Below are 16,331 nucleotides of genomic sequence, written 5' to 3' on the forward strand. Positions count from 1 at the left end.
AAACTAACAAATCAATATTGGTACTACTATTGGTATTACTATCAATATTATATTAAATGAAATACAGTCTTTATTCAGATTCCACCAGTATTTACACTAGTGTGCTAATCCTAGATACCACATTGTGTTTAATCATTACATCCACTTAATCTTCTCTGACCTGTGACCAGACAGCATCTGTCTGCTCTTGTTTTACCTGACCTTTATAGTTTGAGCTGTGCTGGTCATGTCTAGTCATGTGTTTTGTAAAATGCCCTTTTATTTGAATTTATCTAACGTTTTCTCATGATCAGACTGAAGTTAAAAATTTTTATTTGGGGGGAAGAATATTATTGAGGTAAATTGATTAAGTTTAAAAAGTTAAATTAAGTGAAAAGTATTTTTAAAAATATTTCATTGGTATGTAATCATCAACAATTGCATGTGAAGACCCTACATTTTCTACTCAACGAGCACTGACAATTGTATACTCAATTAACCAACACCCAAAGCTGAGTAACATTTTTATTATCTAGAAAGTTCCCTCATGTCCCTTTCCAGTCAGTTCCCCTTCTCATCCCAAAAATGCACTTTCTGGTTTCTAGCAACATGGTTTTGCTTTAACTTGTTCTGAAATGTTATATCAATGGAATCATACAATACGCAGCTCCCATGGCTGCCTTCTTTCTGTTAGTATAACTTTTTAAACACAACCTATAACTGTATTGGAACTTTTATTGTTTCCATTGCTATCCATTGCTAAGTAGTATTTTATTTAGCATGCTAAGTAGAAAAATACTATACAGTAATTTGTGTATTCATTCTCTTGCTGATGGGCACTTGGATTGTTTTCAGAGAAGGGCTATTATAAACAAGGAGTTCTAAGCACTCATAAGGACCCCTGGTGGAGCAGTGTGTTATGCATAATAGCTGCTGACAGCAAGATCAGCAGTTTGAAACTACCAGCTGCCAGGAAACTGCCAGGAAAGAAAAGGTTTCTACTCCCATAAAGTTAGTCTTGAAAACCCCAGGGGCATGTTCTATGGGGTTACGATGAGTCGGAATCTACCTGATGGCAGTGAGTTTGTGTATTTATTTATTTATTTTGAGTTTTGGAAGCATTCCTATACAAGACTTTTTGTGAACATACATTGTTTCTCTTGGGCCAACATTTGAACATGAAACCGTGGGAGCTGGAGTAGATATATGTGTGATTTTATGAGCAACTGCCAAACAGGTTTCCAAAGTAGTTGCACCAAGTTGCAACCATAAGTGAGAGTTCTAATTGCTCCATGTCTTTGTTACCTCGTGCTGCCATGACAAAAACGTCACAAGTGGTGGCCTTGAAGAAGAGACATATACTGTCTTAGTTATGGAGACGAGACTTCTGAATGGCTCTTGAGGGTACGGCCCTTCTTTATCGAATTCAATTTTTGCAACTTCAGCAATCCTTGGAGTTCCTCAACTTGTGGATGTGGCGGGGAATCTGTTTTAATATGATCGCTTCCCTCTCTTCGTGGTCGCTGTGCTTATTCTTCTCTTTTTCGACCTCAGAAGTGAGTAGGTTTAGAACCCACCTTTTCCTGGCATGACCCCATTAACATAACATTAATAGAAAACCTCTATTTTCAAATAGGAACATATTTGCAAGTACAAAGATTAGATTTCAACATATATTTGCGGAGTAAAGGGGGGGGGAGCGCAGCATAATTCATTCCATCACACTCCACATCCTTATCAACATTTGATATTATTACAAACCTAACTCACTACCATTTCCAACTCATAGCAACCTTATGGGACAGTAAAAATTTGCTGCTGTGGGTTTCCAAGACTAAAATAAAATAGTTTTTTTTAAATAGTTGTACTGGCATATGCTCCTCACCTATCAGACAATTTAATTTTCAATCATATTAAGATTTGTGCAATTGTTATCAAATCATTCCCCTCTCCACCCCACCACCCTTCCCTGCCATGTCCCTAGACAATTATCAATCCACTTACTGTCACTATAGGTCTACCTATCCTGCATTTCAAACACAGAAAGTCATAGAAAATACAAATAGGAAGCAAACAACAATGACTAGATCAAACTAGAGAAACCTCAATCAAAAAGAAAACATAAAATGTTAAAAACTGAAACAATTTTTAAATGGATTAAAAGGAAAATCAAATGATAAGGTATTACATAAAAGACTACAAATCTTTTTTGGAGACTAGAAAGCCTCATCTCTCTCCCACTGAGTAGCTGGTAATTTCAAATTGCTGACCAATGTGTAACCCACTACGCCACCAGGACTCCTACTGGTATTATTAGTATAGTTAATTATAGTAATTTGAATGGACATGGTATGTAATTTCAATAGGCTTTTAACTTGCATTTCCCTGATGACTAAGGGATACTGAATAGCTTTTCATGTCTTTATTCCTTTGGCATATATTTTTTTGTGATTTATCCAAGTTGGTTGTCGATTTTTAATCTTTTTTTAAAATTAGTAACTTACAGGACTGCTTCATGTAACGCCAGTTCATTGTCAGATATATATGTGATTTTCCCTCAGGCTGTGTCTTGATTATGCATTTTTATAATATTATCATTTGATAAGTAGAATATCTTAATGTCGACAAAATTCAATCTGTGATTTTTTTTCCCTTAAAAAAATTAGTATCTTGGGTAATAAATACGAGTCAAAATTGACTCAATGGTGGTGAGTTTTCTGAGAAGTTGAAAAAAATTCTCCTTTGAGATCTAAATACAGGGATGTACATATGCAAATATATATAATAAGAGGGGAATAGAACTATGCACTCATATCTATATATTAAGAATTAATGGGGGGAACTGATTACAAGGATCCACATGTGACCTCTTCTCTGGGAGAGGGACAGCAGAGAAGGGGGGAAGGGAGACTCCGGATAGGGCAAGATATGACAAAATAACGAGGTATAAATTACCAAGGGCACATGAGGGAGGGGGGAAAGGGGAGGGAGGAGAAAAAAAAAGAGGACCTGATGCAAGGGGCTTAAGTGGAGAGCAAATGCCTTGAGAATGATTGGGGCAGGGAATGTATGGATGTGCTTTATACAATTGATGTATGTATATGTATGGATAGTGATAAGAGTTGTATGAGTCCCTAATAAAATGTAAAAAAAAGAAAAGAGAAAAAATGATTAGGGCAAAGACTGTACAGATGTGCTTTATACAATTGATGTATGTATATGTATGAACTGTGATAAGAATTGTATGAGCCCCAATAAATTGTTAAAAAAAAAGAATTAATGTTGCAGATGGACATTGGGCCTCAACTCAAGTACTCCCTCAACACATGAACATTTAGGTCTAACAATCTTAGTTCCCAATACTATCTCTGAAGACAAAATGGATGCATAAACAAATGTTGTGAAGGAAGCCAATGGTACCCAGCTATCAAAAGGTATAGCATCTGGGGTCTTAAAGGCTTGAGGATAAATAAGTGGCCATCTAGCTAAGAAGCAACAAAGCCCACATGAAAGAAGCACACCAGCCTGTGTGATCATGAGGTGTCGATGGGATCAAGTATCAGGCATCTAAGGCCCAGAACAAAATCATACCAATGTGAATGGGAGGTGGAGGGAGGGACATGGAGTGGAGACCTAATGCCCATCTCTAAACAATTGGACATCCCCTCACAGATGGGCCACAGGGAAGAGATGAGCCATTCAGGGTACAGTATAGCCCTAATGAAACACACAACTTTCCTCTAGCTCTTTGGTGCTTCCTTCCTGCCACTATCATGACCTCAGTTCTACTTTACAAATTGGATTAGACCAGAGCATGCACACTGCTACAGATAAGAGCCTGCAACACAGGGAACCTAGGATAGATAAACCCTTCAGGGCCAACAATGAAAGTAGAGATACCAGGTGGATTAGGGGAGTGTGGGGGAAGAAAAGGGGGCTTGATCACAAGGATCAACCTGTAACCCCCTCCTTTATTTATTAATAACCTGTAATTCCCACCTCCTTTTCTGAATGACTAGTGCAAATATAAGCATTTAGGAACAAAAGTTTTTATTTCTCTAGAATAAATATATACAAATGCACATATTATAAGGGTACATTAATTTGTTTTGTTTTAAACGTTTTATTAGGGGCTCATACAACTCTTATCACAGTCCATACATATACATACATCGATTGTATAAAGCACTTCTGTACATTCTTTGCCCTAATCATTTTCTTTTCTTTCTTTCTTTTTTTTTCCTTCTCTTTTTTTACATTTTATTAGGGACTCATACAACTCTTATCACAATCCATACATATACATACATCAATTGTATAAAGCACATCCGCACATTCCTTGCCCCAATCATTCTCAAAGCATTTGCTCTCCACTTAAGCCCTTTGCATCAGGTCCTCTTTTTTTTCCCCTCCCTCCCCGCTCCCCCCTCCCTCATATGCCCTTGGTAATTTATACATCGTTATTTTGTCATATCTTGCCCTATCCGGAGTCTCTCTTCCTCCCCTTCTCTGCTGTCCCTCTCCCAGGGAGGAGGTCACATGTGGACCCCTGTAATCAGTTCCCCCTTTCCAATCCACTCACCCTCCACTCTCCCAGCATCGCCCCTCACACCCTTGGTCCTGAAGGTATCATCCACCCTGGATTCCCTGTGCCTCCAGCCCTCATATGGGGTACATTAATTTTTTAAAAGAAACTACCCAGAATCATTTTCAATGGCTGTACCATTTTGCATTCCCACTGGCAATGTATGAGAGATCCCGGTTTTTGAGTATTTTGTACCGTAGAGTATTATTTATTTTAGACATTCTTTTTTTTCCCACCTCACCACCAATTTGGATCCCTTGTTGTTCCCTTGTCCCTGGGTTTGTTAACACCACTTCCTTACCCCCCACCTCCTCCTATCCCATGTCTCCCCAGAACTGTCAGTCCTGTTGTTTTTCCTCCAGAAAGTTCATCCTATTTTAGACATTCTAAAGAGATGTGCAGTGATTTGAATTTGCATTTCTCTAATAGGCAGTAATGTTGAACATCTTTTCATGTTTTATTTGTTATTCATATGCCATCTTTAGTGAAGTATCTGTTCAAGTCTTTTTTATTTTAAAATTGGACTGCTTGTTTTAGAGGGTTCTGTGAATTCTGAATAGGAATCCTTTTCCAGACATGTGATTTGCAATTATTTTCTCCCAATTTATGATTCTCTTTTCGTTCTTTTAATGGGGATCTTTTCCAAGGCAAAATTTTATATTTTAACTAAGTTTAATAAATCTATTTTTCTCCTTTACTGTTCATCTTTTTGGTATCATTTCCAAGAACCCTTGGTCACAAAGATTTTTTTCCTATGTTCTTCATAAAAGTTTTATAGTTTGGAGCTATTTTTTATTTTCTACATAACTGCTTCATTATTTTTGGTAGTTGCCATTGAATTGATTCCCACTCAAGTAACTTTATTAAGATATAATTCACATATCATACAATTCACTCTTTTAAAGAATACATTTCAGTGGAGTAAATTTGAGAACTTTTTATCACCTCAAGAAAAGAAATCCCACACTCATTAGAAAGAGCTCCAGTAGCATAGTGGGTTATATGTGAGCTTCTCTAGAACAAAGTTAGTAGTTCAAAACCAGTCTTCTCCTGTGAAGAATTACAGTCTTGCAAGCCCCCCAGGAGCAGTTCTGTTCTGTCCTGTAGGGTTGCTATGAATTGGAAACAGGTTGATTGCAGTGAATGAAATGCTTATTAGCAGTCACTCCTCCTAGCCCCTTGTTGTTGTCATTAGGTGCTATGGAGTCAGTTCTGAGTCACAGCCATTCTAGTGGCACAGAATGAAACCCTACTCAGTACTGGGCCGTCTTTACAATTATTGCTATGCTGGACCCCAATGTGCCAGCCATGGGTCACTCTATCCCCTTAATGGTCGTCTTTTTCACTAAACTTTAAAATTTTTTTTAAATTTTGAACTTTTACTTCACTAAGCATGATATTCTTTTCCAGGGACTGGTTTCTCCTGATAACATGTCCAAAGTGTGTGAGACAAAGTCTTGCTAGCCTCACTTCTTTTTTTAAAAAAATATATTTTAAAACATTTTTAATTAATAAATCTTTTTATTGGGGCTTATACAGCTCTTATCATAATCTGTACATACATCAATTGAGCAAAGCACCCTTATACATTCTTTGCACTCGTCATTCTCATAATTCACCTTCCACTTGGGTTCCTGGAATCAGCTGGGTTTCCCTTATTTTCCCCCCTCCCCCACCCCCTCCCTCCTCGCTTCCCCCTTCCACCTGGTCTCTTGATAGTTTATAAATAATTATTATATCTTATCTTACATTCCCCGGTGTCTCCCCTCACCCACTTCCCCATTGCCCATCTCCCAGAGAGGTTACACACAGATCTCCAAGATCGGTTCTCCCTTTCTACACCCCCTTCCATCCTGGTGTCACCACTCCTACCGCGGGTGTTGAGGGGTTCGTCTGTCCTAGATTCCTTGTGTTTCCAGATCCCTACTGCACCGCTGTACATCCTCTGGCATAACCAGTTCGCAAAGGTAGAGTTGGGGTCATGATAATTGGGAGGGGAGGAAGCATTCAGGAACTAGAGGAAGATTTTGAGTTTCATTGTTGCCACACTGAACCCTGAGTGACTCATCTCCTCCCCACTACCCCTCTGGAAGGGATGTCCAGCTGTCTACAGATGGGCATTGGGTCCCCATCATGCACTCCCCCTCATTCACGGTGATGTGATTCTCACCACCACCCCACCTTTGTTGTTTGAGACCTGGTCTCCTCTGCCCTTCACGGTCACCTATGTTGGTGTGCTGCTTCCGTGTGGGCTTTGTTGCTTCTGGGCTAGATGGCCTCTTGTTTGCTTTCAGGCCTTTAAGACCCCAGACACTATATCTCTCAGTAGCCGGGCACCATCAGCCTTCTTCACCACACTTGCTTATGCACACTTTTGTCTTCAGCGATTATGTGAGGAAGGTGATCACACAATGATTGTTTTGGTTCCTTGGTGTCTGCTACATGATCCATTCAACACCTTGTATTCGCTTAGGCCGTGTGCTTCTTCTCTGTGGGCTTTGTTGCTTCTGAGCTAGATGGCCGCTTGTTTGCCTTCAAGCCTTTAAGACCCCAGACACTATATCTTTTTGATAGCTGGGCACCATCAGCTTTCTTCACCATGTTTGCTTACACACACGTCTGTCTTCAGTGATCATGTCAGGAAGGTGGGTATCATGGAATGACTGTTTAGCAGGGTGAGGTGCTATTGTATTGGGGGATTATGCATGAGGAGGCCCAATGTCCATCTGCTACCCTACTACTGAACCTATAAATATATGCACATAAGTCTATTGCCCCCATAATCATAAATATATTTACATACGCACATGCTGTATTTAGGCTTCTCTGTATGCACTTTGCCTCCTACTCCTTTCCTCTTATTTCCTTTTGCTTTCCTCCCATCCCACTACCATGTTTAGCCTTCATTCTGGTTTCAGTAATTCCTCTCAGTTACCTTGCTCTTGGTCACTCCATATCAGTCCTCCCCTCCCCTCCCTCCTCTGGTTTTGAACCACTCGCTGTTCCCTTGTCCCTGTGTTGGGCGACACCTCCTCCCTTCCCCTATTTCCCACGCTCTCATGTCCCTCCAGGACTGTTGGTCCCGTTATTTTCTTCTCTCATTATTTGTCCGGCCTATCTTGTCTAGGTGGATCTGCTGATATAGTAATATGTGCATACAAATGCAGATGACTTTGACAGTGCCTAAGTGGCACATATGAACATAGCATCGACAGCAGCAACACCGACACGCTGATACTCAGAAAAGCCACTAACCTACAAAATTTACAAGGTAAAAAAAAAGAAAAGGAAAAAAAAAGACAAAACTAAAAGATAGCTAATATTAAAAGAAAAATTGCTAGTAGTTCAAGGTCAGTTCGTTGGTCTTTAGGAGTGTTTTCTAGATGTAGCTTGTGAGGTGCCACGTCCTGGCCAGAAAGTCCATCCTTTATACTCCCTCGGTATCCCTTTGCTCTGCTTCCTCCGCTGCTCCCTTGCATGCCCCCAGTGTTTGCCTCAGTGTGGTGGGGTCAGCTCAGTCGCACATCCCCCACTGTGTCTCAGGTGCTGTCCTGGGTAGGGCCATGTGTTGGTACAGGATGTCGCATCTCGCAGTGTGGCCAGCTGTGTGGTCCTCTCTGTACGGTGGACCCTTCGAGCTGGTCTATCGACCTTGGGCTTGGTGGACCCAGGTGTACTCTACTACGTCCTTTCTCCTTCCTTTGTTTCAGCTTCCTTCTGGATGTGGTGTGGTAGGTCAGTTCCTTTCCCACACCAGACGATCTATTTTCATTTTCTGTGGTATTCCCTTCGAATGTGGGGGTCGGTCTAATTCTGGTTTGGGCCAGCATGTCGTCCAGCCTCTTTGTGTAGTCCTCTGTACTTTGCGTTGCCCTCCTTGTTTGGTGTGTCGTGGTGGGGTCCGTATGCATGTTCCAGATCTGTGGGGACACAACCGATACTCTCCCCCGGGTGGGTTAGTACCCTGTTCCCCCCCATACCATCCACTCGGTTTCTCCCCATCCCGGTTCTCCCTCCTCCTGCCCCACTTCCCCTTCTTTATGCTGGGCTCTCATGTACCTCCCTAAGTGTGGCCTGTCCTCCCTCCAACTATCTATGCTTCCCCCCGTTTATTGTGGGATAGACGCTTATTCTTCTATTTCTGTCATGCTGATTGTACTTACCTCAGGGGACTCATGTTGTACCTGTCCCTTTGGGTCTGGCTTACCTCGCTTAACATAATTCCTTCCAGCTCTTCCCATGAAATAATGTGTTTCATGTGCTCATCCGTGCTTTTCAGTGCTGCATAGTACTCCATTGTGTGTATGTGCCAAAGTTTGCTAATCCACTCGTCTATCAATGGAAACTTAGGCTGTTTCCAAGTCTTTGCTAGCCTCACTTCTAATGAGTATTCTGTCTGTACTTCTTCCAAGACAGATCTGTTTGTTCTTTTGGCAGTTCATAATACTTTCAATATTCTTTGCCAGCAGCATAACTCAAATGTATTAATTCTTCTTCAGTTTCACATAGATGTGTCCAACTTGCACATGCATGTGAGGTGATTAAAACACCATAGCTTGTAGCATCCTTGCTCTTCCACAGTTGAAGGAGGTCTTGTACCAAGGCTTTTCCCAATGCAGTGTATAATTTGATTTCTTGACTGCTGCTTTCATGACCATTGATTATAGATACAATATGAAACATTGGCAACTGCGATCCCCCCCCCCATTTATCATGATTTATCTGCTTGCCAATTTGTAAGAACTTTGCTTTTCTTTACAATGAATTGCAATCCATACCAACGGCTGAAATCCTTGATATTCATCAGCAAGTGCTTCAAGACCTGTTCATTTTCAGCAAGTCAGGTTGTGTCACCGGCATATCACACACTGGTTAATACATCTTCCTCCAATCCTGATGCCGTATTCTTCACAGAGTCAAGTTTTTTGGATTGTTTTATCAGCATACACACTGACTAAGGGTGATTAAAGGATACAACCCTGACACAAAGTTCTAGCCCTTACAACCACTAATCCACTTTCTGTCTCTATAGATTTGACTATTCTCAACATACAGCATGTCTTTTGTGACTGGCTTATTTCATATTTTCAAGATACAGCCATGTTGCAGCACATATCAGCACTTCATTCATTTTATTACTGAATAATATTCTTTTGCATTTATGATACCATATTTTGCTTATACATTCATTGACAAACATTTTGGTTTTACAACTGTTACATAATTATGAATAATGCTGATATGAATACTTGTATGCAAATTTTGTGGCTATGTTTTTATTTCTCTTGAAAATATAGTTATGAATGGAACTGATGGATCATATGGTAACTCTATCTAGACTTTGAAGATCTGTCAGATGTTTTTTTCCCCCCAAACCCCTGCACTATTTTACCTTCTATCATGGTATATGAGGGTTCCAGTGGTCTAGATCCTTTCTAGCACTTTTATCTGTCCTTTTTATTAGAGCCACCTTACTTGTCATTCATTATCACCTAATTGAGTAAACTCATAGCTACACAGGACGGGATAGAACGGCCCACCGAGTTTCCAAGGCTGTAATCTTTACTGAAGCAGACTGTCGGATCTTTCTGCAGTGGAGTGTATTTACCCAAAAACAGGGTTCAGGTAGGGACTGAAAAGTGGATGGATAGAAATGGGGACCCTGAGAATAACACTGTTATATTAAGGGATTATAAATAATATCACCTAAAAACACATATAATTACTGATTGGGAAACTAACATGCTCTGTAACCATTCACCCAAACCTCAATATAATGTTTAAAACAAACAAACAAGCAAACACTGTTAATTTATCTATTTTTATTGCTTTTGAAAATGAGATTCTGTTGTTGTCATTAAGGCTATCCAGTTTGTTGGCTCAAAGTTGGATAGGGCAACCTTGTTGATGTTGTTAAGTGCCATCTAGTCAGTTCTGACCCACAGCAACCTTATGTACAACAGAACAAAACACTCCCCAGACCCTCACCATCCTCACAATTGTTCCCATGATTGAGCTTATTATTGTAACCGTGGTGTCAATTCATCTCCTTGAGGACTTTTCTCTTTCACAGCACCTACACTTTACCAAACATTACATGTCTTTCTCCAAGGACTAGTCTCTCCTGACAATATGTCCTAAGTGCATAAGATGAAGTCTTGCCGTTCTTGCAAGCAGAGAGAACCTTCCCAGGTGACACTACTGGGTGAACTAACTAAGCGAGTTGTCAGATGTTTGCCTCGTGAGAAAAATGTGTACTACATAAGCTTAGCTCCACCCAGCGCAATTTCGGTTTGGAGTGGGGGTAACATCTCGTACATGAAATGAAGTCTTACCACTTTTGTCCGTAAGAAACAGTCTGACTATACTTCTTCCAAGACATATTTGTTTGTCTTCTTGACAGTCTGTGGTATTTTCAAAACTCTTCCCCAGCACCATAATTCATCAGCGTTGATTCTTCTTTGGTCTTCCTTATTCAATGTCCAACTTTCACATGCAGATGACGTGACTGAAAACACCATGACTTGGTCAGGTACACCTTTGTAATCAGGTAATAGCCTTGTTTTTCAACACTTTACAAAAGATATTGTGTACTGCATTTATCCAATGTAAGGCATCGATTAATCTCTCACTGCTGCTTCAATGAGCACTGGTTATGGATCCAAGCAATGTCCAACTTTCACATGCAGATTTGTGGTTTGGTTAGGCACACCTTAGTCCTCCTCATTTTGAGCTGTGTCCCATCAGCAAATGAATGTTCTGAAGACTACTCCCACAGGCTCTACTCCACCCATATAGATTAGGGCCCTAGAAATAAGAATTCAGGTGGTTGCTCTAGTGCAGCAGTTCGTAACCCATGAGTCATGACCTCTTTGGGAGTCAAATGACCCTTTCACAGGGGTCACCAATTCATAACAGTACCAAAATTACAGTTATGAAGTAGCAACAAAAATAATTTTATGGTTGGTGGGGTAGGGTTACCACAACATGAGGAACTTCATGAAAGGGTCGCAGCATTAGGAAAGTTGAGAACCACTGCTCTAGTGGGTGGTATTTGTCTATTCAGCTTAAAGTAGCTGTCTAGAATCTATCACTGTCAAATGTCTTTCTCTTCTGCCTGTGTCTGTGTAATATCTGCTCTTTGTATTACTCAGAAGTAAATAGAGTTAGAATCCACTCTCTTTTTTTTTAATCATTTTATTAGGGGCTCATACAACTCTTATCACAATCCATAATACATCAATTGTGTAAAGCACATCTATACATTCATTGCCCTCATTATTTTCAAAACATTTACTCTCCACTTAAGCCCCTGGCATCAGCTCCTCTTTTTACCCCCTCCCCGCTCCTGCCTCCCTCATGAGCCCTTGATAATTTATAAATTATTATTTTGTCGTACCTTGCCCTGTCCAACGTCTCCCTTCACTCCCTTTTCTGTTGTCCGTCCCCCAGGGAGGAAGTCACATGTAGATCCTTATAATAGGTTCCCTCTTTCCAACCCATTCTCCCTCTACCCTCCCAGTATTGCCACTCAGACCACTGGTCCTGAAGGGATCATACGCCCTGGATTCCCTGTGTTTCCAGTTCTTATCTGTACCAGTGTACATTCTCTGGTCTAGGTAGACTTGCAAGGTAGAATTCATATCATGATAGAGTAAAGTTGTGTTTTTCATCAGTGCACCTTGACTGGCCCGTCTCCTCCTCTAGACCCCTCTGCAAGGGGATCTCCAGTGGCCTACAAATGGGCTTTGGGTCTCCACTCTGCACTCCCCCCCTCATTCACTATGGTAATATATTTTTGTTCTGATGATGCCTTATACCTGATCCCTTCAACACCTCATGATCGCACAGGCTGGTGTGCTTCTTCCACGTGGGCTTTGTTGCTTCTGAGCTAGATGGCCGCTTGTTTACCTTCAAGCCTTTAAGACCCCAGATGCTATACCTTTTGATAGTCGGGCACCATCAGTTGTTTTTTTTGCCATGTTTGCTTATGCACCCGTTTGTCCTCAGTGATCGTATCATGGAGGTGTGCAACCAATGATATGATATTTTGTTCTTTGATCCCTGATAACTGATCCCTTAGGAACCTCGTGATCACACAGGCTGATGTGTTCTTCCATGTGGGCTTTGTTGCTTCTGAGCTAGATGGCCACTTGTTTAATCTTCAAGCCTTTAAGACCCCAGATGCTATATCTTTTGATACCTAGGCACCATCAGCTTTCTTCACCACATTTGCTTATTCACCCGCTTTGACTTCAGTAGTTGTGTCGGAAGGGTGAGCATCATAGAATGCCAATTTAATAGAAGAAAGTATTCTTGCATTGAGGGAGTACTTGAGTGGAGACCCAATGTCCTTTTGCTACCTTAATACTAAACCTATAAATATAGGCACATAGATCTATTTCCCCATCCTCATATGTAAATATATTTGCATATGTACATGTATTTATCTAGATCTTTATAAATTCCCTTTGCCTCCCAGTTCTTTCCTCTATTTCCCTTGACTTTCCTCCTGTCCCACTATCATGCTCCACCCCCACCTGGGTTTCAGCAATACCTCTTCATTCATTACCCTTGATCATGTCCTACCAGGCCTCCCACACCCACCTCACCACCAATTTGGATCACTTGTTGTTCCCTTGTCCCTGGGTTTGTTAACACCACTTCCTTTCTCCCCACCTCCCCCTCTCCCTTTCCCACCCCACCCCCCTGGAACTGTCGGTTCCGTTGTTTTTCCTACAGATTGTTCATCCAGCCTATCTTATTTAGACAGACCTGTGGAGATAATAACATGCACAAAAACAAGACAGAGCAAAACCAAGCAACAATACACACAAAACAACAACAAACCACTGACAAAGAACAAAACACAACAAGAAAGAAAAGCTTGAAGTTAGTTCAAGGGTCATTTGTTGGCCTTTAGGCGTGTTTTCCAGTCCAGTCTGTTGGGGCACGACGCCCTGGCCCCAAAGTCCACCTTCAGCAATCCCTGGGGACCTTGCCACTCCATTCCCTTGCTGTTCCGCTGCACTCCCCCAGTGCTTTGCCTCGGTGTGGCGGGATCATTTTGGGCGCAATTCCCACACTGTGCCTCAGGTGCTGTCCCCTGTAGGGCCATGGGTCAGTGAGGGACATCAAGTCTCATAGTGAGGTAGAATCCACTCTTACATATGGTCTAGTTAACATAACAAAAATGCTATATTTCCAAACAAGACAAATTTTAAAAATGTTTTTCTATCTTTTTTACATGTCTGTTTTATTTTATTATTTATTTTCTCACAGCACAACAATTTTTAATAGTTCATAGTCTATCCATTGTGTTAACATTTCCTTCTTAGTTTTCCAATTCCAGGTTCTATACAATCCTAAACAATATTGTGATAAACATCTCAGTAACAATGTTTACACAAATCCAAAATTATTTCCTTGGATAATTCCTAGAAGTGGATCTGTTAAATTTTCCTCTAGAAAAATTCTACCTATTCATAGAAGCAGTACCAAAAAAAAGAGCCCATATTTGTCATTATCTAAGTTCAGGAAGAATTATAATCAGTCTAGGGCCTTACTACTTCAATAGTGGTGCAGAGTCTACCCTTAAAAATGCAGAATCTCCCCCATCTAAAGTTGAAGGACTTGGAGAAAAATGGTCACTAACCAGAGTGCTTGGGAGAGAGGCGAATAGAAGATCAAAGGCTTGCAGCTGACCTGAACACTTTGTCAGTAGATCCCCATATGATGTGGGCTGGACCTGATCTGGTTTTCAAATATTTCAGTATTTCTGGGTTGTATTGATTTCTTTGGTTTTTGTTTGGTCATATTAGAGTATTTCTCAGAGGTGCTATGTCAATGGAGGTCACTCTCTTGAAGCTGTGTTATATGCTTTTCTGTTTTTCGGTATGAAACCCAGGACTGATGAACCTATAGGGACAGCAAGTAGAATAAGGGGTTTGGGGAGAAGGGGTAAATAAAGTAGGGGTGGTGGTAAAAAGGACAATATGTCAAAGAGTCCATGTAGAAAAAGAATGTTTGGAAACTGATTGTGGTAGCAACTGTACACTCTATTTGACATGATTGAAATATGGAATGACATGGTATATGTATTAAATCCCAACTTAAAAAAATAAATTTAAAAAAACCAGAATCTCAGTTCCCACTCCAGATCTCCTACATCTACATTTTAACTAGCTCTCTAGGTAATTAATAGGCAAATTAAAGACCGAGAAGCAATCTTTATACTTGGGTAATGTATATATGAGTCACAAATTGAACTGACCCTAAGTCTAGACAAAATAAGTTCAGGAAGTTCATACTGGAATTTAAGTAAAAAGTGAAAGCGGCAAAAAATGGATTTTAAGAAAATTGCTTATGTGTTAGAATGCATCTATGTATCTTAAGCAAGTCCTGGAGTGGAGACGGGAAAGGAAATAGCAGACAATGTAGGTCAGCAAAGAAAACTAACACTAGTAACCCTTTCTCCAGTCTTATCGTTACCCACTCATCTCAACCACCGGATACACTAGCCCACGGTTATAGTTTGTGGTCTCAGGAACACATGGATCAGAACCACTGCAAAGTGATGTAAATGTGGACTCCCAAACCCCACTTTCAGGAGTTCCCTTCCAGTAGGGTGTGCTTGAATGCCCATGAATCAGCATTTTCACAAGCATGCCAGGGGATTCATAGTCCCAAGAGTTTCAGAACCACTACACTTCCCAGAACACATCTGGAATATATTGTTTAAACAAGTACTTTATTTGCTTTAAAAGATTATTTCCAGTTTTATAAAAACCTTCAGCTAGAAATCGCTTTTTTTTCTTTTGTCGGTTGTTAATGTTCCAACATGAAATGACTTAGTCTAAGTATTTGTTTTTAGCCCTTTCTAGTTCTGACCTACAACAAATTGGCTAACTGGCACCTAACAATAACAATAAAAACAATTACAGGTCTGACCAAATGACTCTAAATTAGTGAAGATAGAAATAATTCTGTTTGAACGTTCCTTCACCCTTTCTCCCCTTTGCTGCAGACTGACTGCCTTTTTGAACCAGTTCAAATTCTTTTCAGATGATGTGCTAACTTTTTCTTTTTCTTCTGACTCTTAGGGAATATTTAATTTGAATTTAATTACAAAATTGCACTGATTTATAAGAACCCTGATGGTAGTGCGGGGTAAGTTTCGGGCTGCTGACCCAATGCCGGCAGTTCAAATGCACTGCCGCACAGCGGGAGAAAGATGAGGTTATCTGCTTTAGAAAGACCTTCAGCTTCAGCCTTTGGTTTCCACTCCACATTTTGGTAAAAGAGATTTATCTTGTGGGGAATTTTTTACATTAAATATTTATGATATTAGAATATATTACTTGTATATAAATATATTAAAGAAATTATTTCAAAACTACTTTCAGCTTTTAAAATACAAAAAACTTTTTTTATGTAGGAGGAATCAAGAAAAAATGAAACGGCACATAAAAAAGGTACTTATTCATTTTCCCCCTTTTTAAATGTAGTTTTAAAGTAATATATATATTCACATATAATACACTTGTGTAGTTAAATTGCTTTTCAAAAGAGTTGTATATGCATTATCACAATCAGTTCTAATGCTCCCTCCTTCCCCCCCACATTCATCATTTGCTTGCCAAATCCCCTTACCCTTCCCATCCCATCCCCTCCCTGATAAACCATTGCATCAGTTATTGTAAAAGGTTTTTATTCTTAATACTTAAAGAGAAAACTTACTTTTCAACTTACAACAATTCATATTTGA

At 40.2% G+C, this 16,331-nt stretch overlaps 1 protein-coding gene across 1 annotated transcript in view; it reads left to right on the forward strand.

The window, feature by feature from the left end:
- The window catches only part of C1H1orf185 (chromosome 1 C1orf185 homolog), a 44,810-nt gene that overhangs the window by 22,940 nt on the left and 5,539 nt on the right, over positions 1 to 16,331 (forward strand). Inside the window, exon 4 of the mRNA XM_075532563.1 lies at positions 16,002 to 16,038. Within this exon, the coding sequence (XP_075388678.1) occupies positions 16,002 to 16,038 (37 nt within the window). The remainder of the gene's footprint in view (positions 1 to 16,001; positions 16,039 to 16,331) is intronic.

The sequence above is a fragment of the Tenrec ecaudatus genome, chromosome 1 (assembly GCF_050624435.1).
Source record: "Tenrec ecaudatus isolate mTenEca1 chromosome 1, mTenEca1.hap1, whole genome shotgun sequence".
Classification (NCBI taxonomy): domain Eukaryota; kingdom Metazoa; phylum Chordata; class Mammalia; order Afrosoricida; family Tenrecidae; genus Tenrec; species Tenrec ecaudatus.